General features: G+C 38.0%; 1 protein-coding gene across 1 annotated transcript in view; it reads right to left on the reverse strand.

The window, feature by feature from the left end:
• Positions 1–25,442, reverse strand: part of col7a1 (collagen, type VII, alpha 1) — a 65,484-nt gene that overhangs the window by 26,529 nt on the left and 13,513 nt on the right. The window contains exons 16-63 of the mRNA XM_067374076.1: positions 25,099–25,288; positions 24,832–24,938; positions 24,464–24,730; positions 24,241–24,384; positions 23,989–23,991; positions 23,000–23,125; positions 22,570–22,716; positions 22,188–22,313; positions 21,961–22,107; positions 21,760–21,879; positions 21,501–21,650; positions 20,687–20,823; positions 20,027–20,153; positions 19,481–19,624; positions 19,184–19,359; positions 18,921–18,950; positions 18,743–18,769; positions 18,590–18,634; positions 18,350–18,451; positions 18,189–18,251; positions 17,917–17,952; positions 17,774–17,827; positions 17,622–17,693; positions 17,380–17,493; positions 16,634–16,660; positions 15,930–15,983; positions 15,704–15,775; positions 13,890–13,949; positions 13,770–13,805; positions 13,617–13,661; positions 13,378–13,413; positions 13,220–13,264; positions 13,091–13,126; positions 12,923–12,958; positions 12,776–12,808; positions 12,517–12,588; positions 12,207–12,266; positions 11,114–11,149; positions 10,903–10,983; positions 10,378–10,413; positions 10,240–10,284; positions 10,080–10,151; positions 8,048–8,092; positions 7,912–7,947; positions 7,765–7,806; positions 7,600–7,680; positions 7,485–7,520; positions 7,160–7,195 (exon numbers count right to left, since the gene is read on the reverse strand). Of these exons, the coding sequence (XP_067230177.1) occupies positions 7,160–7,195; positions 7,485–7,520; positions 7,600–7,680; positions 7,765–7,806; positions 7,912–7,947; positions 8,048–8,092; positions 10,080–10,151; positions 10,240–10,284; positions 10,378–10,413; positions 10,903–10,983; positions 11,114–11,149; positions 12,207–12,266; positions 12,517–12,588; positions 12,776–12,808; positions 12,923–12,958; positions 13,091–13,126; positions 13,220–13,264; positions 13,378–13,413; positions 13,617–13,661; positions 13,770–13,805; positions 13,890–13,949; positions 15,704–15,775; positions 15,930–15,983; positions 16,634–16,660; positions 17,380–17,493; positions 17,622–17,693; positions 17,774–17,827; positions 17,917–17,952; positions 18,189–18,251; positions 18,350–18,451; positions 18,590–18,634; positions 18,743–18,769; positions 18,921–18,950; positions 19,184–19,359; positions 19,481–19,624; positions 20,027–20,153; positions 20,687–20,823; positions 21,501–21,650; positions 21,760–21,879; positions 21,961–22,107; positions 22,188–22,313; positions 22,570–22,716; positions 23,000–23,125; positions 23,989–23,991; positions 24,241–24,384; positions 24,464–24,730; positions 24,832–24,938; positions 25,099–25,288 (3,812 nt within the window). The remainder of the gene's footprint in view (positions 1–7,159; positions 7,196–7,484; positions 7,521–7,599; positions 7,681–7,764; positions 7,807–7,911; positions 7,948–8,047; positions 8,093–10,079; positions 10,152–10,239; positions 10,285–10,377; positions 10,414–10,902; positions 10,984–11,113; positions 11,150–12,206; positions 12,267–12,516; positions 12,589–12,775; positions 12,809–12,922; positions 12,959–13,090; positions 13,127–13,219; positions 13,265–13,377; positions 13,414–13,616; positions 13,662–13,769; positions 13,806–13,889; positions 13,950–15,703; positions 15,776–15,929; positions 15,984–16,633; positions 16,661–17,379; positions 17,494–17,621; positions 17,694–17,773; positions 17,828–17,916; positions 17,953–18,188; positions 18,252–18,349; positions 18,452–18,589; positions 18,635–18,742; positions 18,770–18,920; positions 18,951–19,183; positions 19,360–19,480; positions 19,625–20,026; positions 20,154–20,686; positions 20,824–21,500; positions 21,651–21,759; positions 21,880–21,960; positions 22,108–22,187; positions 22,314–22,569; positions 22,717–22,999; positions 23,126–23,988; positions 23,992–24,240; positions 24,385–24,463; positions 24,731–24,831; positions 24,939–25,098; positions 25,289–25,442) is intronic.

The following is a 25,442-nucleotide window of genomic DNA, read 5'->3' on the forward strand; positions in this document are numbered from 1 at the left end:
ATACCATAGTGCAGCGTTTACTAGCGAGTGAGTGGAGGCGGGGCTAATTAGCATATTCATAGATCTGCGTATACTAAATGAAACAAGGGTGTGGAGTTGCATTCAAGCTATTTTAAGGGATGAAGAAATGAAAAAACAGGAAAAAACGTTTAAACATCATTTTGGTGATCAAAAATTTGTTTTAAGTGTAGCGTCTGGACTAATCAGGCACACAAAATTATTCAATATAGTTAATGAATTACCTATGAACTCACTTTATCAAAGCTCTGTGAACCCATCCCCCTAAAACTGCAACTAGCATCCCAAACTAGCTAAACTACAGGAAGAACTAGGTGTCCTGTTACAGATACTTGGACCTTTTACGATCAGGAACAATTTTGCAGAGACCAGTGACTCATTCTTTCTGAGAAGGACAAATAAACTCTCTTAATCCTATGTATTCTCTATATAGCCACTTGGGAAATGTATAAACATGTATCCAATTTTCCCATATCACTACTTTACTTTTATAGGCTTTATTCTATGTATTAATTCTCTCTTTTGAACTATTTTGGTATTAATGTTCCATAGTTGCAAATGTATAGTTGACTGAGATCACATTGGCAGCATGTTTGGTATCTACGGACTCCAACTTTAATTTCCTATTTGGTAATTTATGTTACATGTTACTAACTCTGTGACACATTAGTATTATAAGAATTTAGAGGGTTCTTTTCTCATTCATCCAATCCAGTGTCTTATGCTAATATCTTGCTACAGAACAAAGACTTGTAAAACTTCCCTCCGAGGGGGCAACTCCTTATTGGCTCAGACACCTTAAGAGGGTGTGACCTCTTCACCTCTTATATTCACTGAACACAAGATCAAACTCCTCTCTTCCTGCTCTTCCTCCTCTTCTTTTCTTTTACTGACAAATGCTGACGTCAAGATGATGCTTTAAGAAGCTAGAAGCTTCTAAGGAACCCCAAGCTTGTGCCAGGCCTCGGCCTAGACCTTCCATTCACCAAAGATCCTCTGAATCCAACTGGTTCTCTTTCATCAAGACAATATCAGCAAAGATTCAACGGGAGCCTCCACAAATTGCATCAGGACACTTTAATTCAACTTGGAGAGACATGCAAGTATCAAACTTAGTCTCATTATCGGATACATTGAGTATCCTTACCCCTTTTAAAGAAGGGCCGGTTAAAATTAAAACTGATGGTTTGCTCAAGGCTGTTGATCTGCTGAATGTCCAACAATGCTGTAACTTCTTGCTTCCTGTACTCTGCTTTCTCTCTCTCTCTTGGTAAACTGTATGCATGTATGTGTGTGAATGTTAGAGTAGTTTAAGTGTTTAGTCTAGTTAATAAAGTCTTGTTCATGTCACACGTAAGGTTGTCCGTGTTTTGCGCTCATATACGGGAGTCCCTATTCATGTCGGTCCTGGCTACAGGCTTTTAGTAGAATAAGATTGTTATTTCCCATAACCTGGAAATGAACATTTCTTAGTTAATAAACAATTAACACTGTGTGTTCATTGAACAACAGGTTAATTGATTGTAATATTAATTTTATTACATTAAGTTAATTTTATTAACTGATTCAAATATTAATAATTAATTATAACTAGTTATGATTAATTATTCATATTTATTTTGAGCTAATTTGCTACAAATGGTGGAGAATGCGGGCATGAATAAACAAAGATTATGAGCTTAAACCACTGTCAATTTAAAAGTGTGCATTTGATAATTCCAGTCAGAATATGTCAGACGATGCGCATTTTGGTCACTAATTGCTGGCTTGTTAGATGCTGATAAAGTGATGGCTTGAATTGACATCTCTACTGTAACTGAAAGAGTCTACTCTTGACACATTTTAGCATATGTTCAAATGGTATCAGTGTAAAGTTAATCTGATTTTAGCGAAGAAATCCTAATTTCAGTATTAGAGCGTAAGCCTGTGTTGACGAAGGAATCTCAGCTCAGCGGCATGTAAACTGTACCAGAATTGATTATTCTGCTTTGGTTGGAGAAATACCAATTGCAGTATTGCTTAACCTGTTTCTGATGAATGAATCTCAGTACAGTGTTATATAAATGTAGATTTGGGTAATGCTCCCCTGTTATAGTTAAGATTGATGTCATTCATCTAAACTTTGCCTGCACCTACAAGCATAGCTACCTTTTGACCAAAACTGTGTTTCACTCGCTGAAAGGAACATCAGTATTCATGCACAAGACGGACTTAACTATATATGCTTAAACAAGCTTTGACTTACAGCAAACTGTGTAATTACCCTTTAAACAAGTACAAGACGTTGTTTAAAGTAGAGAGAAGAGTTTACATGAGTAAAATTTGCAAATGGCAAAACATATTTGCATTTTACTGAATGTAAAATCAAGTTTTTGAAAATCTGAAAGTATAAGCGTCACATTTTAACTCTATACGTAACTTGTTTGAAATGAGCAGACAGTCTCAATAAACTGTTTGAATTGCTCAGATGTGCATTGGTTCCCATGACAACGACTTGTCACAGGAAGTGCTAACTCATCACCCTGTGATGCCATATTGTAAACAAACCAGGCTAGGGTGGCTAAGCTAACCTCACCTAGCAGCCCTGCACCTCAGGCTAAGCTAAATAATAGCTTCTACAGTTAGTGGTTAGCATCATTTATGTGAAGCCTTTAACTACAGCTTGTGTGTATGCAGTGTGAACTGATCTAAACCCATTCTGCTGTTTTAGTCACTTCTTTAAATCTTTTTATTGATTTTAATTATAATAGCAGTCAGCTATTAATTTTTACTAGTATTATTTCTTTCATCTTTGTGATTTACTTACATCTTCCTTTTTTTCTTCTGTGGTTTAATTTCCCAATATAACCACAAGCAACTAGACATACTCTCCTTCTTGATTTTGTTTATTTACAACAGTTGCTTCAATTTTATGAACCAGCTACAAAAGTAATCTGAACAATTACTAGGGCATAATTTTGAGCACCACTAATAAGCAGAATCTAATAGGAAAGCTCTCTTCTTCCTCTCCCTTTTTCTTTCCTATTTGTTCAGAGGTCAAGCCTGTCGTGAGCCATCAGTAAGAAATACTAAGAAATAATTTGACCACAAGAACCATCTTAAGTCATTTGTTAAACCTAGCTGTATTTTATACACCTGGCTGCTCACTGTGCCTTTAGCCCTAAATTCTGTTTGATCTTGCAGTAGTCTCTTGCCCTTACTCTCACCACAAGCGTGCCTAAATGTTGCAGATGCTCAGCCTAACTGCCCAGATGGCAGACCAAAGGACTGGCTAGGTGTCGTGAGGAACACCCTCCTAACCAGTGCTGCTGATCAATTACAGCACCAGAGCCAAAAGCAACTGGACAAAGATGGAAGAGAAGTAAAGGCAGATGACTCAAACCAGAGGTATGGTCACAATGATCTGACTGAAGTCAACTTCTTCCTGGCCCACATCCTCACTGTTTTGAAACAGGAGGTGAACAACCTCAAACTCCAGATCACAGAGACTCACTAGGAGCTGATGCATGCTAAAAGCCACATAGACCAGCTAGAGATGGAGGCTCGGGACAGACACAAGGACCCTGACAGAATAGAGACACAGAAGAAAAGAGAACTGAGACTCTCTTACCTGCAGCAAACAGAACCACTGCAGGAGAAACATCTCACTTCACCACATGGAGTCAGCAGAAGAACCTCCCCCAGCCAAGCACAGAGGTACAGAGGGGGGGAGCCAAAGCCTTCTGCTTGACACCTTATCAGACAATTTCCTGAAATCCTCTGCAGCTTCAGAAGGAGAAAGATTAATTCAGACAGACCCAGGTACCAGACCTACCACAGGAAGAAGCCATGGATGGGAGCATCCTCATCCTGCAGACCCCGCAGGACCTCCAACAGCAGGCAGCAACCACCTCCTCATCCACGCCCTTCACACAGCAGCCATCCAGATGCTGCACAAGGACGAATGGACATGCCTGCATTGGACCCACAGGAGCTTCTAATGCTAGTAAAAGAGCTTCTTGAACAGTTCTTACCTGAGAAGTACTCAGAAGCACAAGATTCTGACCACTCACACAACACCACGCAGCCCTGCTCAAGCCAGCCACACCACAAGAGCAGAGTGACACTGCAAACTTCAGACTGCCTCTGACTGAGAGCAGAGGCTACAATCACCGGTTGCTCCTCTGCCATCAGACCTAGGTGAGTCTGAAACCCTCTTCACACTACAACTCCTGTAACCTCCTCCTACAACCACCTGCTCCACAGGCGTCCAGACGACAGGTGACACTGTCAAGGCACCTGCCACTTCGACACCTGCTGAGCAAGCTCAGAGACCTGAACCTTGCCACCAGCAAACATCTTGCCCGCATTAACTGTACCAACACTAACTGACAGGTGACACACGGTCAAGGCACTGGCTGCCTTGATTCCTGCAGCACCAGCTCAGAGACCTGAGCTTGCCTACTGGCTACGTCAACCACCAGGGAACGATCACCACTCCAGGAGACACATACAACCAGAGTCCATCACAGCCTTCCAGCCTTGTGTGCTAGTGGTGTGCCTGATCTTTCTGCACCTTCAATGTCGCTCGCTGTTGTCCACAGAAAGAACAACAACGATCAAAAGGGGGGATATATGTAGCGTCTGGACTAATCAGGCACACAAAATTATTCAATATAGTTAATGAATTACCTATGAACTCACTTTATCAAAGCTCTGTGAACCCATCCCCCTAAAACTGCAACTAGCATCCCAAACTAGCTAAACTACAGGAAGAACTAGGTGTCCTGTTACAGATACTTGGACCTTTTACGATCAGGAACAATTTTGCAGAGACCAGTGACTCATTCTTTCTGAGAAGGACAAATAAACTCTCTTAATCCTATGTATTCTCTATATAGCCACTTGGGAAATGTATAAACATGTATCCAATTTTCCCATATCACTACTTTACTTTTATAGGCTTTATTCTATGTATTAATTCTCTCTTTTGAACTATTTTGGTATTAATGTTCCATAGTTGCAAATGTATAGTTGACTGAGATCACATTGGCAGCATGTTTGGTATCTACGGACTCCAACTTTAATTTCCTATTTGGTAATTTATGTTACATGTTACTAACTCTGTGACACATTAGTATTATAAGAATTTAGAGGGTTCTTTTCTCATTCATCCAATCCAGTGTCTTATGCTAATATCTTGCTACAGAACAAAGACTCGTAAAACTTCCCTCCGAGGGGGCAACTCCTTATTGGCTCAGACACCTTAAGAGGGTGTGACCTCTTCACCTCTTATATTCACTGAACACAAGATCAAACTCCTCTCTTCCTGCTCTTCCTCCTCTTCTTTTCTTTTACTGACAAATGCTGACGTCAAGATGATGCTTTAAGAAGCTAGAAGCTTCTAAGGAACCCCAAGCTTGTGCCAGGCCTCGGCCTAGACCTTCCATTCACCAAAGATCCTCTGAATCCAACTGGTTCTCTTTCATCAAGACAATATCAGCAAAGATTCAACGGGAGCCTCCACAAATTGCATCAGGACACTTTAATTCAACTTGGAGAGACATGCAAGTATCAAACTTAGTCTCATTATCGGATACATTGAGTATCCTTACCCCTTTTAAAGAAGGGCCGGTTAAAATTAAAACTGATGGTTTGCTCAAGGCTGTTGATCTGCTGAATGTCCAACAATGCTGTAACCTCTTGCTTCCTGTACTCTGCTTTAGCTCTCTCTCTCTTGGTAAACTGTATGCATGTATGTGTGTGAATGTTAGAGTAGTTTAAGTGTTTAGTCTAGTTAATAAAGTCTTGTTCATGTCACACGTAAGGTTGTCCGTGTTTTGCGCTCATATACGGGAGTCCCTATTCATGTCGGTCCTGACTACAGGCTTTTAGTAGAATAAGATTGTTATTTCCCATAACCTGGAAATGAACATTTCTTAGTTAATAAACAATTAACACTGTGTGTTCATTGAACAACAGGTTAATTGATTGTAATATTAATTTTATTACATTAAGTTAATTTTATTAACTGATTCAAATATTAATAATTAATTATAACTAGTTATGATTAATTATTCATATTTATTTTGAGCTAATTTGCCACATAAGGGATAAAATTATTGACTACAAGGGGATTTTAAAAAGGATATTTTTAAATTGTAAAAAATTCTATTATATTTTTGATCAAATAAATGCAGCCTTGGTGATCATAAGAGACTTTTTTCAAAAATATTTTAAAAATCTTCCCGACCCCAAACTTTTAAATGGTAGAGTATATAATATAAGAATACAAAGATTTTAAGCACAGTTCTATTATTTAGCAGCTTTGGGATAAATGCTTTGCACAACAGTTATTAAGCTAGATAATGATCTTAGCAATTAGAGCTGGGGACAAAAAACATTCCCAGATGGATTATAATGCATTCACCAAACAAATTATAATAATGAACAATAATTATAATTTTAATTTATTTAAATGTAGTTTTTCATTGAAATATGTAAACTGCAAAACATTACAGACAAGTGTTGTAAAATATTTGCCACACTCATTTGAATTTTTCACAAAATCATATTTTATGTGTGCTAAAGAAAAGAAAGAAACAACAGTCTGTTCACGTCTGTCAAATCCAAACAGAGAACCTTTAAGCAACCCATAACTTCCACATATGCTGGAAAGAGCAAAGCGAACCCTAAATCTACTGAATGATTTATTTCAAATGATTTGTGGCCAAAAGGCATAGTTGAAAAATTGATGCATCGAATCTTGTTTTGTAAGAGCATCATGATTTTCTGAATCAAAATTTAAATGGGCCCGTGAGGTGTTTAACGATTACCACTCATGTATAAAACTAAACTTGCAGCCTTTGCATTAAGATGCAGAGATCTTAAACCACAAGGATATTACTACTTCCTGTCAGGGATGTCAGGACCTGTCACTTGTACACACATGATTTTTAAAAAAATGTTTTTTGCTAAATATGTTTCATATTTAATGTCTTGTGGTCATGTTAATGATCTCAAAAAGAATGATTGATTTTGTTTTGGGACAGGAGGGTCGAACACTTCATTCCTCTGGAAATCTACAGCCTGGACACAGTAGCCACAGAAAAGAAAGACAGCATGACATCCCACAGTAAACAGAGAAACCCAGCTCTCTTACCTTTTCTCCTGGACTGCCCCTATCGCCTGGGTCACCCTAGAAGAAACATAAAATAGAATTAGATATTACAGACTGCCATCAAAAGTAATGACTAGTTATTCACTGTGGTTCTACAGATTTAATGAAAATTTAGTTATCAGAATGTTTAGAAAGAATTTGGTTGTATACTGAGGTTGTCACTGCCATAAATAACTGTACTGTGTGTATATCACTATATTTAGAGTCAGTGTGTACGTGGCCACAAAGACAAAACCAGGTAGACAAACAGATTAAAGAAATATGTAAATGGCTAAAAGGCGCAAAAGCACAAAAGAGAGGTACTTACTCTGGCTCCTGGTAGCCCACGCTGCCCCTCAGGACCCTAAAAAAAACAAACAAATGATTTTATATAAAAATCCTATTACTCTCAATAACACCTACTGTTTGATCTGCTGACTTACGCTTGGTCCTGCAGAGCCTGGAGCTCCTGCTTCACCCTTTTGACCTTTAGCCCCGTGCTCCCCTGGGTCACCTGCCTCTCCCTGGTGTTAGAACGAGTATCACAGTGACAAAATCAGAATATGCGTGATAGACAGAATTGAAAGACTATGAACATTTTACTGTACCTTTTCTCCTCTGTCACCTTTTAGCTGTTTCTCTCCAGTCGTCTAACAGAATAAACAAATTCAAAAGATTTCAAAAAGCAAAAACTACTTACATAAGGGGGGTGTACAAAAAAAGTATAAAGAGATGATAATAATTTAAAAACATACCACATCTCCAGGCGGCCCAGGGGGACCTTGTATTCCCTGTAATTACCCATAATGAAGATAGTTTGATGAAAATGTCATTGTTTGTGTGGTGGTCTAAACATGATTGCATTTGTGATACAAGTTTTTCAGCTTTCACCTGCTCGCCCTTTGGGCCTCTTGGTCCGGTGGTGCCTGGGGTACCCTGCACAAAACATAGCTCTGATCAGATGACCAGACAAGGAACCCAATAATCTAACCCAATAGCAGAGGTTGCGTTAGACTTTAACATTGCCCGTCATTTTGACGGACAGGGTCGTAAAAATTCCGTCATAATCTATTACTACCCGTCATTTTAATTTTCATATTTTAATTATAATAACACATTTAATTGCTTTTATTTTTGTTCACAAATAAAAGCAATTAAATGTGTTATTATAAAATTTGAACAAAAATAAAAGCAATTAAATGTGTTATTATAATTAAAATATGAAAATTAAAATGACGGGTAATTCACACGTGAAATTTCTCTGTAACGTGACTGTTGTATAGGCTACGTGTTGGTAGCCATTAAAAACACGTAGTTTCATATTTATGTTTAAATAGTCCTATGATATATTTTAAATTCATCTATTTGATTATGAAAAGTTAACAGCATGAGTAAGATGCATCATGAAATGCGCAGTATATCCGGAGACATGGAGTGGGTCAGACATGATTTTAAACACTTCATTAAGTTTTATTTTGTAGAAAGCCTTTCTTTAAGGTGAATTTCGTTTTGTAAAAATTGTATCTTAATTTTAATCAATGTTTCATTAACCAATTGCCTGGATGTAATAAATAAGAAGCAAATATAACAGACAATATAATCATGACATGGAGGCGCGGGCGCGATCACTGGCGCGTGAACTGGAGCGCGTCTTACAGGCTAAATGAACCGAAACTCAGCGGCTGCTTGCCTCACATAGGCTACATGAGAAATATATCTACAGAAAGCTTTAAATACCTACTTTAACGAAAACGAATTAATTCAAAATGAAAAGAAATAGGCTACTCTGATTATGTAGACTAAACCGAATGAAGTGCATTCTCTCTCTAGCGCATCCATAGATGATAGTCAATATCAACTTCATCTTTGCAGCCGACACTGATTCAGAAAACATTACTTTATTAATAAACAATTAAAATGTCTCCTTGCTGTTTTGCGCATTCATGAGACCAATATCGATTCGTAAACCATAGTTGATCTCTTGGTAGGCTATGCTGTTTTCAGTTGATGATTAAACAGTGCATTGTGCGCCTCCCATCCAATAAATCGCAATAGGCTTAACGCTTTGTGTTGCTTTTGATATGGAAGAAAAGTCTCAGATTTCAAATTCTGTCCATTTCATTAAGAAATTCAAGCAATAAATACCGTTTTGGCGCTCTTTAATGTGGCGTGATAGAGAGTTGTAGCTTCTGGGTACTGTATCAAATGCATAGCAAAAGATTCCTGCCAGTTTTATTTTTGTTCTGGATCCAGTGCTCTGCTGCTACATTGGAGCGCACTCGCCACCAACTGAACAGGGGTGTGAATTACACTTACAATTTACAGTAGATCACCCTGAGTGTAATCTGTCACCATGACGGACGGCCTTCAGATTTTTCCGTCATTGATAAAAAAATTCCGTCAATGACGGAAAATTTTCGGTTAACGCGACCTCTGCCCAATAGTGATAAATATCTTGCAGTGGTGATCTGTTGTTGTTTTATTTGGAGGCTATGTTGATGTTTTTAACTGTATGGTTGTAGAGAAATCTCATTAACCAATAAGATTTTAGTTTTGGGGTCATGGGTCTGAATACATTGAGCTCTTAGTATCACTGGTCGCTATATACAAGGAACTATATGATATAGCGGCTACAAATAAAGGATGTAAAGAAATTGTATGCCATGAATTTGCTGACAAAATGGAAATATATTAATGTTTCTATTTCACTATCAATCTATTACCTGTTTTATTAATATTCCTATTCCTAATGCTTTAACGTTGCACTGTGTATTAACACGTGAATGAGTCATTCAGGAATAAAATTCAGACTATATTCAGAGTATAAATAATTATGGTGCAAAAAGAAAGTTTGCAAATATTTACTTAAGCGTGACCAAGCCTTAATTCGGATGTAATACATTTAGGCAGCCATATGTCTTACATTTCGTCCATCTTCCCCCGGATCACCCGTGTCTCCTTTTGGCCCAGGTTGACCTGATTGACCTGGTAGTCCCTTAAATATTAAAGGAACACATTTAGGATGTGGCTGGAATACAAGGTAAAATGATTTGTAACATCACATAACAAATCTGCATACTCACTCTTAGACCTCTCTCCCCTGGTTTACCTGGCAACCCTGATTCTCCCTGTAAGACAAGAGAAACAGAGTAACATTGCATACAAAAAAAAAAAAACATACTCACAAATAAAGAAATGACAAAAAAAAAAATCAAACATACTGAAATACCATCCTCTCCTTTGTCTCCTTTTAGTCCCTAAGAAATAAAACGAGATTAGACTTCATGAAATGCACTGTTAAAATAACAGTTTATCACATCTTATTCACTAAAATAATTACACTCACATGTATAACAATACAAATTCATATTTCTGAGACCACAGGTGCAAATACAGTTGCATTAAAGGAGTATGGAGTAGCATCTGAAGACACCTATTACCTTGACTACTTGTTACTTCTGTGAGAAAGAAAGATGTTAGAAGAAAAACAAGAAAGAGTTAAATGTTAAAAAACACATTAAATAAAACAAAAAAACAGAATAGTCACAGGGCTAATAAAGTAGATAGTGGTAGTAAAAGTAGTAACTTTCAGAAACTTTTAATCTAACATGTTTAGGGTAAAGAATTAAGTATGACAGACACACTTAAACCCAAAAAATGTTAGCTGGTGAGTATTATTTGCAGATGAAGTTGTTAGAAGCAGCATTTAGGCCTGTGTTCATGTATAAATGTGTGTAGACTCTCACATCTTTCCCTCTGGGGCCCATGGGCCCCTGTGCACCAGGACTGCCTGCCTCTCCTCTCTCCCCTGGGTCACCTTGACTGCCCTAGAGGCACACAGAGAAAAGAGGTTGAGCAATGTATGACAACTTATTCAGGCTAATGCAGAGTCATTTGCATGAACATATGTTCTGGAGTCACTGGAGTGAGAGAGACAGTTTAAAGGGGACACTTTACCTTTGCACCAGGTTTTCCAGACAATCCAGCAAGACCCTGTGTAAATAAAAAAACAGCTATTGATGAATTTAGTGTGTTTCTTTCTTTTTGCTAGGATGAGGGAAATGTAGATGTTATCTATTTCTAGTTTATGTAAACTTTATACTGTACTTTTCAAAGAAATGTATTAAATAAAAAAAAAGAACTGTTAGTTTGATATCCATAATGTTATTATGAAATTGCAATTATTTTTCTTTCATGCATTTATTTGCATAATGAAATGTGATTGGTCTTTTTTCCACTGCAAATATGGTGTCACTTTGTGTTGATTCTCATGCACAAGAGACAAAAAAACCAAGAAGTTACATTTAGATTTTTACATTTATGCATTTAGTAGACACTTTTATCCAAAGTGACAAAAGAGGGGAAAAAAGGCAATTTGTCAAATAGACAAAAATACTTGTAATATACAATGTCAGGTTTATTAGACAACTAGGAGTATGTTGAATGCTACGACTACTACTATAGCAGTTGATTCTGCATTTCATTTGCACAGAACCAAAGCCTAAAACCAAAGCTTTACTGCTATACTTTTACTGCCTTGCATGCTCTGGTATTTCCATCTGCAAATGCAAATCTAGTGTAGGCTTGCTACTGGTGTTACACGGTGTTTGGCCATATACCGATTACATTACTTGGCCACCACGGCACCACCCACACTGTCATTTTGAGTTTTTTATAGAAATAAAAACCATTTAGTTCAGCTGGATAACAGACACTACAATTATAAACTGAAAGCGCACAGTGCAGTGCAGCAGGAATCAGATTTCACTTATCGCGTAAAGAGATTAAGGAGAGATGACTGACAAGACGATGGTGGAGGATTTGGTGCTAACAGATCCTGAGCGACAAATATCTTATCCTGTAAAATGTGCGGTCAGTACCTCCACTCTCTATACACAGAGTACACGTGATTGAAAATTTATAAGCTAATGACTTGCCCCCCCCCCGCCTTGTAATTGGTAATTCCAGTGTTGTCACAAGTTTATATACCGGTGTGAAAATTTCCTTACTGTGATATCCCTAATCTAGTGTATCATGAAGACAAACTTACCCGATCGCCCTGGTCACCTTTAGGTCCAGGTTGGCCAGTCTCTCCTGCTCCAGTGGCACCCTGTGGGACAGATTAGAAAGTTTCAATCATGCAGTTTCACAATTTCAGTTGTACCTTGAAATTAATCTTATGAATCCATTGGAAATTTTTTTTAATAATAATAATAATAATAGCTTTTATTTCACAAGTTCGTGTGATCACCATAAGCAAACTAAATGTCAACAAGTGTAATTTTGATTTTAAAATGTCATTATCTCATAAGGGCAGGCGGTTTCCCAGATGAACACCTTCATTCATTCACAAAACTCACCCTTTCCCCTTTTTGTCCAGCATCTCCTTTATCACCTTTAGCACCATCAGCACCTGGAAGGCCTCTTTCACCCTAAAAGAAGAAAAAGAAGAGAGTTAAAATGGTTGAAGTTTTGAATGGAACTTTGGCATTAAAAATCAGATTTTGGTCGGTTTGTACCATCTGAATGTCAGTATAAAAAAAGACAGACTTAAGAATAAAATGGAAATGCTGTTATCTGACACAGACAGAGCCTCTGCATTGTTCTCAAAAGTCATACCCGCTCTCCTTTTCTCCCAAATGAACCTGGACCCTGCTAAAAAAAAAAAAAAAAAATCCACAGTGAACAACGTCACCATCAAGAGGACAATTACAAATGCATGAAATGTTCATATAAATAAAAAAAAAATGAAAAGTCTGATCTTACACTGCTTCCCGGTTCCCCTTTTGCACCCTCGTTGCCCTTATAGCAAACAAAGACGCATAAAGAAATATAAAGTATATCAATGTGTATACATTTGTGTGTGTATATTTATATACAAACACACACAAACACAAGATTAATGCTGTACGTTGAACTGGCGTCTTTACTTACCTTCTCTCCAGGAAGGCCATTGCTCCCTGGCAAACCCTGAGGGCATGTAATAAATAATTTACAACATGCATGTACACTCATGCATTTTCACATGGCTTGTGACTTATCATGGCTTGTGCAGTCACTCACCCTCAGTCCTTGAGGTCCAGGGAGGCCTGCTGAACCTTTATCTCCCTAGCATACAAACAAAAACAGACACAAACAAGTACAGCATTACCCACAGCTCTCTTATAAAAAAGATATCTATGCTATATCTTAGATATATCTTATGTAGCTTAAGGGCACACCTTTTCTCCTGCTGGACCTGGAATGCCTCTGTCACCCTAAAAAACATCAAAATTAACTCATTTAAATAGCAAAATTGCTGTACAATAAATAAATAAACAATAAATGTGTTTAAGTTAGCATAGATAACGCATTCAAAATAAGCATGAAAAAAACACAAAAGAGCACAAGGAATATGGTACAAATCTGGATACAGTGATAGATGAGCAATGCTTCATATCTTGCATAGACACATACTCACCTTGGCTCCATCTAAACCAGGTGCTCCAGTCTGTCCTCGGTCACCCTGAAGAAACAATAAAAAAACAAAACTTCAACTGATTCATATGTTGGATATGAATCAATGTTGGTTGACACAAGCCACAATAAAGTCTAGATTGATTCGGTTCTTTACCTTACTTCCGATTTCACCTGGAGGACCCCGGGGACCCTGAAACAAAAATGCAAGAATAAAAGAAGAATGAGAATAAATGTTAGAGTAAGCATGAAATATATTAGTGCAAGATTTCCATACCCGATCACCAGGGTCTCCGGTGTTTCCTTGGGGGCCTGGTTTACCCTCAGCGCTCTCACCCTGCAATACCATCATACACACAGGCCAGGTTAAAGGGGGGGTGTAATGCTATTTCATGCATTCTGACTTATTTACACTGTTAAAGAGTTGCATTCTCATGCTAAACATGGCCAAAGTTTCAAAACACAAGTTGGACGTACAGTATGACGTAGTATTTCTGTGCCAAATATGTGATGCGATCTGGGAAAATCCTTCGGATGTCACGATGGAACGTTTTCAGTAAAGTCAAAAAATGAATGTCATTTTTTTGGTCAGAATTGGGTTTTCATTAAATTATTATTTTATATCATCTTGTCTATCATCTCTGAAAATATCTTGGCAAAATTCGCCTGTAAAGTGCAGAAAAATAGCGATTTATAGTGGCAAGCTGAAAAGACTGTCTTTTTCTAATGTAAAGAACACACCTGGCGGAGGTGGAAAAAAAAATAAAAAAAATCGTCCATAGCTTTCCCTCTCTTAACACTACAAAGACAGTTCACCTATCAAAATAAACCACATAACATGTAGAATGAAGGTGTATTCATGCAAATTTGCAGCCAGTCCTGTGTAAACTAAGGCAAGCAAAGATTTTTTTTCTAATACAACGTAATTGTGAGAAGGCTGAGCACGAGAACGGAGCTATAATGAACACACATGTTCTAATTATGTGTTTATGAGAGGTTGAATTCAAATCATACTGCCCATACTACTTCTGAATAGGATGTCTACTTCATAAAATGTATGAAAATGTGGAAATATATGGTTCAGATCACGCAAATAATTGGAGGCGCCCTTAAATGGTTAGTAATGGAGCTTGGATGTCATCTAGTGAAAAAGTTTTGTACTGTGCCCATATAGACAGATCACATCACATATACAACTTCCGGTTGTGGACATGTTTCGCCAAAAAAAATTTTTATGACATCATAAAAGGGTTGAATTCCTTGTATAGGCACTTCTCCCTGATAAGTATGCACACACATCACCCAGAGAAAGATCAAGAGCACGCCCATCAACGTGATTCGTTCGGGATACCGAGAGCCGAGAGATTTTTCAACAATGGCTATGTCACAATTCAGGGCCTGCACCCTTTGAAGGCTGCATACATCATCTCACATTAAGACTTTGATATTGATATTTAAGAGATATTGTCTTTTAAAGTTATGGCAGTTTAATTCCTACAAAAACAGCTGGTTTGGGCTACAACGAGCTTCTTCCCGGGTTGGTGACATCATAAACCCTGCAAAACGCCCCTGGGGACGGGAACACGCAACAAAGTGGGTGAGGCCGTTCGTATGACAATGGATACAGAGGTGTAGAATAAAGGTAAAATATATGAAAAATACGGCTTTTTTTTAAAAACGAAGCATTAAAACATGTTAAACTGTGCCCCAAAAACACAATCAAGCCTAGAAAAAAAAACACTGAACTAGCCCTTTAAGGGAAAAGTGGATGAAGTTTGTTTTTCGGAGTTGTGCACATATGTTTGTTTGTTCTCGGGATTTCAGTGATGAATACTTTGTAAACAAGTCCCGGTTCTGCGCTTGACACTGGTACAGTGTATATATCTTTTATAAATATGATAAACCCAAATACTTTTTGGAGATATGAAGGATGCAATATTACTCAAGATTAACATGGTGGCAGAAACTGTGTGATACCCCCCTTTAAGGAAACGCATTCATAGACAAGAAAAGCTGACATTTTACAATAAACGAACACAAATAAAACAGCTTACAAGCAATGTAAAAAAATAATGGCAGACAAAAACATACAGCTTCTCCTTTAGCTCCTTTTTGTCCAGTCAGTCCTCGTAGGCCTGGCGGACCAGAAGGTCCAGGACTTCCCTTAAAAACACACACAAATACCATTCAGTGCATTCAATAAAAACTCAAAAACACACATTATAGTACACACAACCAATTTACAGCAGCAGTCACACATACACATGGCAACTTACATTTACACTGCCACTTTGTCATGAATAATGAAAACACTCACAGGTTCACCAGGATCTCCTTTAGCAGCTACCCCACTGCCCACTCCGGGAGGACCCTATTAATCCAAATAAAACAGAACAAACATTTACGTTTAAGAAATGTGCCTGATATGCCATCAAAGAGTTCTCACAGTGATTAGATTAGTTTGCCCTTGTTGAATCCTTAAACAACATGGGACACTTTTCTGAAAGGGTGCTTGCTTCTGCATATCGATAAATAAATGATTATCACTTTCAAATTCTCTAGAAATGCATCATAAAATTCATTTATATCAGTGGAGTGTGGTAAACTTCTAAAATGAGGCCAAACTTTTTTTTTAAATTCATGCTCCATCTGATATTTACATGGATTCTGAGGTAAAGGCATATGAAAGACGATGTTCCTAATATTTAGGATGCAATAAACACAATAATATTCCTGCTTGTATTAACATACACTGCAAAAAAAGATTAAAAACATTCTTCTTGTGGTAACATCTAAATTTACTGTCAAAAATATTATTTATCATTAAAATTATTGAATAAGCCTAAACATGCTTATTCACTGTTAGACAGCATTACTCTAGAAATATAGAAGTTTGATGATGTCTTGATGTCTTATTTCATAATATTTGTTCTGTATTATTGTTATACTGTCAATTGTTTTCTCATCTTTTTTGAGAAGGGCTTTCCTGGCATCTTTTGAAAAGAATTTATATCGACTGACCCTCTCTCCAGGGCTGCCTTTGTCACCCTGCAGGAAAATGAAATGAAACACAAAAACAGACAGGTACATGAATGACTGAAGGCATATCTGAAATTTCAAACAGTGAAAACAATTAATTTATTATTATTGCAAAATACTGATGTAGATTAAAATGCCAGTGGTACTTTGACATATTTTCATAGCTGAGTTAAAATAAGCAAACAAATACGACCTGTACTATACACAGGCGGTGTGATAATCACTGTGTACTGACTGGAGTTGGTTCATTTAACAGCTATGCAGATGTTTAACAATTTTTATTTTGACCTCAAACAATGCATAAAGAAAGGTGAGCGAGCCCCTTGTGGGGAGCTCTGGTATCACATGGATATGCACACTCATAAATATATACACTTTGGCTACGTCAGTTCTGGGGATGACAACCACATTTACTTACAGATGTGAGTTTCAAAATGTCCTGTTTACACAGCAACTTACAATGGCATCTTGAATACTGTCTATATGAACGTGCAACAGGAGTCAAGCCTGTATCCTCTTACAAGCAACTATAGCGACAGTGTCCAAAGAAATATCAAAGATGGTGACGCCCATAAAACATTATCACTTTGAAAAACGTTATCACTTTGACACGACAAGAGTTCATCTGTCAAACTTTCATTAAGCAACAGCATATATCTGGGGTGGTGGAGAGGGGCCATAATGCACATTGGGAAACACCTTTAGCAAAAAAGGCAATAGATTCTGACCTTAATAGAAAGTCCTGGAGAGCCTGACAACCCAGGGCGACCATCCTGACCAGGTAGACCTCGTGGACCTGCCTCTCCTTTTGCCCCATCCACACCTGGACGACCAGGAGTGCCCTAAAAGTACAGAGAGACATAGAACGGGTAATGTAATAACCCTGCTGTTTACTTGATTACATTAAGTACTCATACATGCAGCTTTTTTGTCATTGTGCAGGTGAAAGTGATTTTCTTGTGATTCTTACAGGGATCCCTGGGATTCCTGGCTCTCCTTTACGGCCTGGTAAACCTCCTCCAACAGCAGATCCAGGTTCCCCCTGTAGTAAATATATTTAAAACCTGCTAAATCAAGGGATAGAGTAGAGCAGTGAGCAATTAATTTTAATATCACTCTTACCCTTTCACCTTTCTCGCCCTTCAATCCCTGAGGCCCTGCAATACCTGGTTCTCCCTGTAAAACAAAACATAAAACATTTTGTAAGAGTTTTTGAATGTTTTTTTGAATGTCTACACATGTACAGTTTGTTAGTGAGTACTCACAGGGTCTCCTCTAACACCTGGTAATCCCTGACTGCCCTAAAGCAACAGAATGACATCACACAATGAACCTATGTTAGAAATATTTTTTTTATCTTTAATATTTTAAGTGGCACTGTTTTAAAGGGAATTTAAACAAATAAGAGATTAAGAGGTTTCATTATGCACCCAGGTCTGATTATTATCATTCATGCTATGTATTTAGATGTGTATATATCCATAAATACTCGTTTTAACAGCACCACTTCATTACATTATTCATGTTTCATTCTTACTGGTAGTCCAACTGCACCAGATCGACCTGGAACACCTGGACTGCCGTCCAATCCTGGGAAACCCTGAAAAAGATGGACGGAAACAAATAGAGAGGAGGAGAGTATATCAACTAGTGTTATCTGTGTGCATATGTGTGTATGCATAATTAAGTGCCACTTACTCTCTCGCCTTTCTCTCCTCTCACTCCCAGACCACTGCCTGGTTGACCTGGTGGCCCCTCTGGTCCTCTGGGGCCCTCACGACCCGGTAAACCATCACGACCCTATTTATAAACCATACACACAGAATCACACAGACATTTACTCAAGCACATAGAAACAAATTGTTTCTAAGCAATAATTAATGAATCCCATTGTGTAGATGAACAAACACAGCTAAATGTGCATGCAGATGAACTTACAGGCTCGCCTTTCCTTCCATCCACTCCATCTCTGCCTCTCTCACCCTGTATACACACAAAAAGACACAATGTATAGTAAAAATAAACGTCAACGAGTCAACTTGAAATTATTATGTGCAACAACAAAAAGAAAGACACCACAACAATTATTACCTTCTGACCCCGTTCCCCTTTATCACCCTGCAACAAAGACACAAGTCAAACAGCGTTTTTGATAGAAGTTGCATATTGATGTGCAGATGTACACAAAAACAAACTTGCTTATGTGTATATGCAGTTTTTATGTGTAATTATGTTTGTGTATGTGTGTGTATTTTCAATACACACTTACCCTGGGGCACTCTACATTACAAGGTCCTGTCTAAAAGGAGACAAAAAAATCAGTCATTCTTTATTGTGCCAGTCTTTATAGACAACAAGTCAGTCTTTATTGTGCCAGGTCTTCTTTTCTCATCAATAGAGATCAAAGAGGTTTAAAGCCTTCTGATGTATCATGACTCTCGCAGGCTTCAGGCCAAGCAAGCATCATATTTAAAAAAAACAAAAATTATGTTACAACATATATGACAGCTAGACGGATGGATTATATCTGACCGTGGCACCGGTCCCTCGTGCAAGGCCACAGAGGAGGTCTGCCAGGTCAGGGTGGAGGCCATAGAGCTGATTTGCGTGTTGAGAATAGAGCAGATTCTGAGTGCTGCCATCAGTCACTGCCAAAAGCAGCTCTCTAGGGTCTGCACGTCCAATTCTTACAGCCAACACTGTCACACCTGAGGGACAAAGTTATTACAGCGCTAACTCACTCATATGTACATAGGAAAGAGCAGCTGGTGTGGTTTGTGCTGTGTGTGTGTAAATTTAATGTGTTGAGTCTGATTTTGTGTGGCTTACCATCGGCTTTAACAGCGGCAGCGGGTTGACTAAGATCATCAGTTGATTTCTCATCAGCAATAATAACAACCACTCCAGGAACGCCAGACCTTCGACCTGCTGGCGTGCTCAGCAAAAACTGACGTGCATATGTCATTGCCCGGCCTACACATAAAAGCAGAAAATATCAGTGCACTCACATTCAACATAATAATACTGTGTGTTTGTAATTAAAACAATTATATAATTACATTTTAAATTTAATTTTTATAAAATTGTATTTTTATATATATATATTAGGGCTGTCAAATCGATTAATCACGATTAATCACATCTAACATAAAAGTTTGTGTTAACATAATATATGTGAGTTTATATATATATATATATGTCTGTGTATTAAATATTTTGAGCAAATTAAATAGTTTAAACTTATGTTTTGTCACAGTTAAAGCCCCCTCCAATACTCTCATTACTGTGGAACGTGGGGGGGGATGACCTAGACATTAACATACTTACTCATGGTACACCAACATCAAAATTAAAAATGAAAACACACAAACAAACCTATATTATTTCCTGGTCTTTCGTTGAATGGGGTGGACAAAATATCCTGCAGAAGGGTCTCACTGTTGCTATGACGATTGAGGAGGAAGCGCACTTTTGGATCTTCACTGTACATCACCACCCCCATCTGGAGCAAACAGATATTACAAGCACTTCATTCATACTGGCCTGCTCAATGCCTCAATCACTCTGTCAGAAGAGGGCACATTCAGTTTATTTAAAAAAAAAAAAAAAAAAGAACACCATAGTTGCGTCCCAAATGACTCACTATACACTATGCACTTATACACTATGTACTTATGCACTATGTACTCATCCATGTAGTGCGTGAATTATATATTATATAAGGTTATTTTGTCATTTAACATCGGAGTCTGACAGCCCCTTCCCCTCCGCTACATAATTAAAGCTGCAACAGTTGAGTGCATGAAGTGTCCAACATTCCACACTTTGTTTTTTCCATTAATTTAGTGCATCATCCGGGTATTTAAAGTGTACTTTTTGTTTTTGGAATTTTTAGTGTGAACACACTACTTGCACTATTTATACTTAAAAACATCATAGAATAGTGCATAAGTACGCAAATTGGGACACACCTCATGACTACAGTACATAGTATAGTACACAGTATCTAGTATAAAAAGAAAGAAAGAAATGCACCTGAGAGTCTCTGGGACCGATGGAGGTGAAGGATCCAGCAGAACTGGCCAACAGAGACAAAACAGGTGCTACCAGGCCAGAGCGATCACGAGACACAGGGACAAGGAAGACCACATCCAAACGGCCTCCAACACACACTAAAACATGGATGTATTAAACATATTAAACTAGGAATACAGCTGAAGAACAATACAGTCAGTAGTACAATGTAGCAATTCATGTAGTCCATAAAATCATCACTGCTGTTTGCAGAACAACTACAAACATTTGTTCATATCAGCTACACAGACATGTACTCTTGGCTTGTAAAAATAAAACTATTACAAGTATATGGCTATGGGAGCATTTCTCTATAAATGACAAATTTGTTCATTGCACATTGATAGTGTATTAAAGTACAACATGACATCAAGCACTATGACCATCTGTCAGTCTCTGTAACTTCCCAAACAAAAAATTGCTAGTAGGGAGAGCATGTAGTGAATGAAAAATCTCTTTGTGACTGACTAGTATAATAGCAAGTTGTTCACTGTACTCACACTGCAAGCTATAATTTACCTTAACTTCAAAGTCAAGAGTACTGTGTGAAATAATTCACACAAAGATTTTACTGTATGTATTTTTTATAAACATTATTTTTATTTATTTTAGAGTTTAAAAAAAAAGAGGTAAATTAAATAAATTGTTCATAAACAAATGCACTTAAATACTAACATAAGTACTTTAATTTTTTAAAATACCAGTAATACAGTGTATTTTATTTAAATTTGAAATTATTATAATTTATAATCAGGTGTGAAAGAAACTGTATAACCTGTTCGTTCCTCCACGCTGGTCTCAGGTCCAACCTGGTTGTGGAAGGTGGGTTGCACAGTGAAACGGTACCGACGGCCCAGTCGTAGACCGATCACACGGTAAGAGGTAGCTGTTCCGGGCAGCGCTTCAGACTGAGCTGTTCCTGTGTCTAAAGAGAGAGAGTATATAATACACTAAAAAGTGAATTCAACTGTAATTGTGCTTTTGATCTTTAATAAACCACACATTATCAGTTCCAGAACTTTTGAAAGACTCACCTTCTTCCTCTGTCCAGCGTAAAATATAGCCTGTGGCTCCAGTTACTGGTGACCAGCCTAAAAGGACTGAATTCTCAGTACTGTCTGTCACACTCAAACCACTTACGGGTGGCAGGGCATCTAAAAAAAGAGAACAATAATGAATGAAAGACGCTTGAAAAAGACAGAAATAAAATGTGAGATATAGTGTGTCGTGTATACCAGTGGTTCCTCTGATGGTGGTAGCTTCAGTCTCTTCACCGTCCAGCACAGCAGACATTCTTACAGTGTAGCTCAGACCAGGACGCAGTCCATCGAGGGTATACGAAGTTGCATCACCACTTATTAGACGACTTGATTCAGGCTCACCTAGTCATAATAACAACAACATTACATAAACTTGGTTGTGTCTGTTATGTGTGTGGATATATGTGTGCTTTTATAACCACCTTGTGAAGACCTCCAATAGATTCGATATGAGCTGGCTCCGCTCAATGCTCTCCAGGTTATACGAAGCCCCCCTGGGGTTGAGTCCAAAACACGCAAACCTTCTACTCTTGTCACTCTCTTTTCCCCTAGACAACAAACAGTAAATTCAATGCACTTTCATAAGGAAACATCTCTCTTAAACCTGATCTGATCTTTAGACAAGCCACAATAAAAGACAATCAAAAACAATGTGTTCATGTCTTTATTTTGTACACTGTGTGAATATTCACTCTGCAGAATAGAAAAGTATGCAAAATAAAGTCAACAACTTCTCTAAAAACATACATAAGTGAATATGACTTGAAATGCAGGGAAACAAACATCAGAGACAACAGCACTCACCCGTAGTGATTCTGACAGAGACGGGCGGGCCCTCTCTGTTCCGGACCAGAGCCAAAACCTTCACCTCATACTGTGCCCCTTCATCTAACTGCCTCAGATCCACTGATGTCACGTTACCACCAACCAGCTGACTCTGCTCCTCTCCACCTACAATCACACTAACATTTTTAATTTTCTTTCATGATAGGGGCTTTCTTTTGATTTCTATAGTCTATATATTTTATGAGCTGTAACCCCCTGGATTTCACAAACCATCTCCAAAACCTTTTTGCATTTTGATTAAAACATTTGTTATCATTAACAAAAGTCTCATTTAATATCACTGCAGTCTAGCAGAAAACTGAGATATCAAAGATGTCATAGGTGATTTTTCTTTCCTGTAGGAAATGACTATGTGAGCATTTAATTTAAAATCACTGTAAGATCTCACCATCTGTCCTCTTCCAGAGTATTCTGTATGATGTCGCATTTTGAACTCCAACCCAGCTGACTCGTACAACCTCCCCTTGGGCCTCCAGCACTTGTAAATTGGTGACGCGACCCACAGTGGCCTGATCTGAAGAATAGAATGGGCATAGTTAGCCATTCAGACTAAAAAAAAAAAAAAGACACTGATATTAAACCTTTCTTAGTGCTGAAAGCTCAGAAATTACTCATATTTAAAGTCGGCATGAAATGCAAATTGCAAATGTCTTCCTTATTGTGAGGTACTGTATATCTGAGTGTATTGGTTGCTCAAACTAAAAAAAAAAAATGTAGGGCGGGACTTGATTTTGGTCAAAATTGGAATTGATCCGGAATTGATTAGATTGTAGGATTGTTGTCATTTGCTAACTGCTGCCATTTCATGCGAGTGACAGGATGCTGAAAGAAAGAGATTATTGCCTAGCCCTCATGCCAGTGCACATGTCATCAGAGAAGAGATACCATTGTGAGAATGTTTTTGATTAAAGAGTACAAAGGCACATTTTTTTTTTTATGACATGCATGGGTAAATCATTTATAACACACTGCAATACTCCACAAAAAAGTAAGAATGGTGACTTATGACTGGGATAGTTCACCCATGAAAATTATCCCATGATTTACTCACCCTCAAGCCATGCTAGGTGTATATGACTGTCTTCTTTCAGATGAACGCAATCAGAGTTATATTAAAAAATATCCTTGCTTTTACAAGCTTTATAATGGTAGTGAATAACGCAAGGATATAAAAAATATCCTTGCTCTTCGAAGCTTTATGATGGATGGATGGATGGATGGATGGATGGATGGATGGATGGATGGATGGATGGATGGATGGATGGATGGATGGATGGATGGATGGATGCAATTTTTTGGATTTCAAAATCAGGAGCACCATTCACTGCCATTATAAAGCTTTGAAGAGCAAGGATATTTTTTATATCTTTGCGTTACTCACTACCATTATAAAGCTTGTAAGAGCAAGGATATTTTTTAATATAACTCTGATTGCGTTCATCTGAAAGAAGATAGTCATATACACTAGGATGGCTTGAGAGTGTTTTGGATGAGCTATCCCTTTAAAGCATTTTAAAAGTTCACGTGTATAGTTAATTGAATATTTCTGAGAACAAAAAGACATGTATAATCATGTGAACATGTCTAGAATGCTTGTGTCTTAATGAATGAACATCTGTGTAGTTTTACCTGTCCTTGCAGTCACAGTGGCAGTAGGTCCTTCCCGTGAGTTAAAAAGGGCTGAGACTAATACTTGGTAGGCTGCACCTTCCTGGAGTCTATCAATGGCAAAGGAAGCCACATCAGCAGGCACATTCTCAGAGTCTTCCACTCCTACAATGTAAAAGGAAAAAAAATAAATAATTCCACTTCCATCTTAAGGGCACTAAATTTAATGCTGTCCATACCATACCATCACTACGCCTCCAGGTGATTTTATAGCCTGTTGCCCTATTCACAGGATTCCAGGATATTAGTATCCTTGTGGATGTTAATTCAACGACTCGTAGCCCTGTGACTATTCCATTAGAACCAGTGGTTCTAGTAGACACAGAGACCACTTCTCCAGTTCGCTTGTCAGTCACTGGGGCAACACCCACAACAACAGAATCATCTGGCTGCAGCCCGTCTATAGTGTAGGTAGTGATATCGGCACTTAAGACACGGGATTGCTCTGCAGCTGAGACAGAGAGAGAGAGCAGCTGACTGATTAAAACCAACATAAATGATATATAAATTAAAAAAGGAAACCTTAGTCTTTGCAAAAACACATCAACCTACTATTGCTTTGTCTCCAGGTAACCCGGTAGCCTGACGCCCCTGAAACACCAGTCCATGCAATCCTGACTCGTCGACTATTGCTGCCAACTACCCGCAAGTTGGTCACCCTCAGTTGTGATTCTTGAAAAATATAGTTACCACCAGTTATTTTCAGACCAAATGACTGCACATTAATAATGCATCCACAGTATCTTCAGTAGTACCTACTGTAAATTTTTCATAGCCCACATTTATGAAACTTATATTCATATACACTGACTGTCAAACTCTTTTGGGGAATCATCAGAGTAAAAAGTATGCATGCTCAAACCTGTTTTAATGTACACTGTTGCTGGTTCCCCTTCATTGGAGCCGACAAGTGCCGTCACACTGACAGCATAGCGTACGCCGTCTTCGAGGTCCCGTAGGTCAAAGGAGGTCTGATTCCCAGGAACTCTTCTGTTCACTTCTGTATTTGCTGTAAAATATGGATAAACCGATTGAAACAGTCATTATAGTGGCACATCTAATGAATGGAAATTTCATGAATGATATATTACAAAGTAACATTTTAATGCTATACTGACATACTGACATACTGTATTTGTATTTAAAGGGAATAAAATTCTCAC

The sequence above is a fragment of the Chanodichthys erythropterus genome, chromosome 21, assembly GCF_024489055.1.
Source record: "Chanodichthys erythropterus isolate Z2021 chromosome 21, ASM2448905v1, whole genome shotgun sequence".
Lineage (NCBI taxonomy): Eukaryota > Metazoa > Chordata > Actinopteri > Cypriniformes > Xenocyprididae > Chanodichthys > Chanodichthys erythropterus.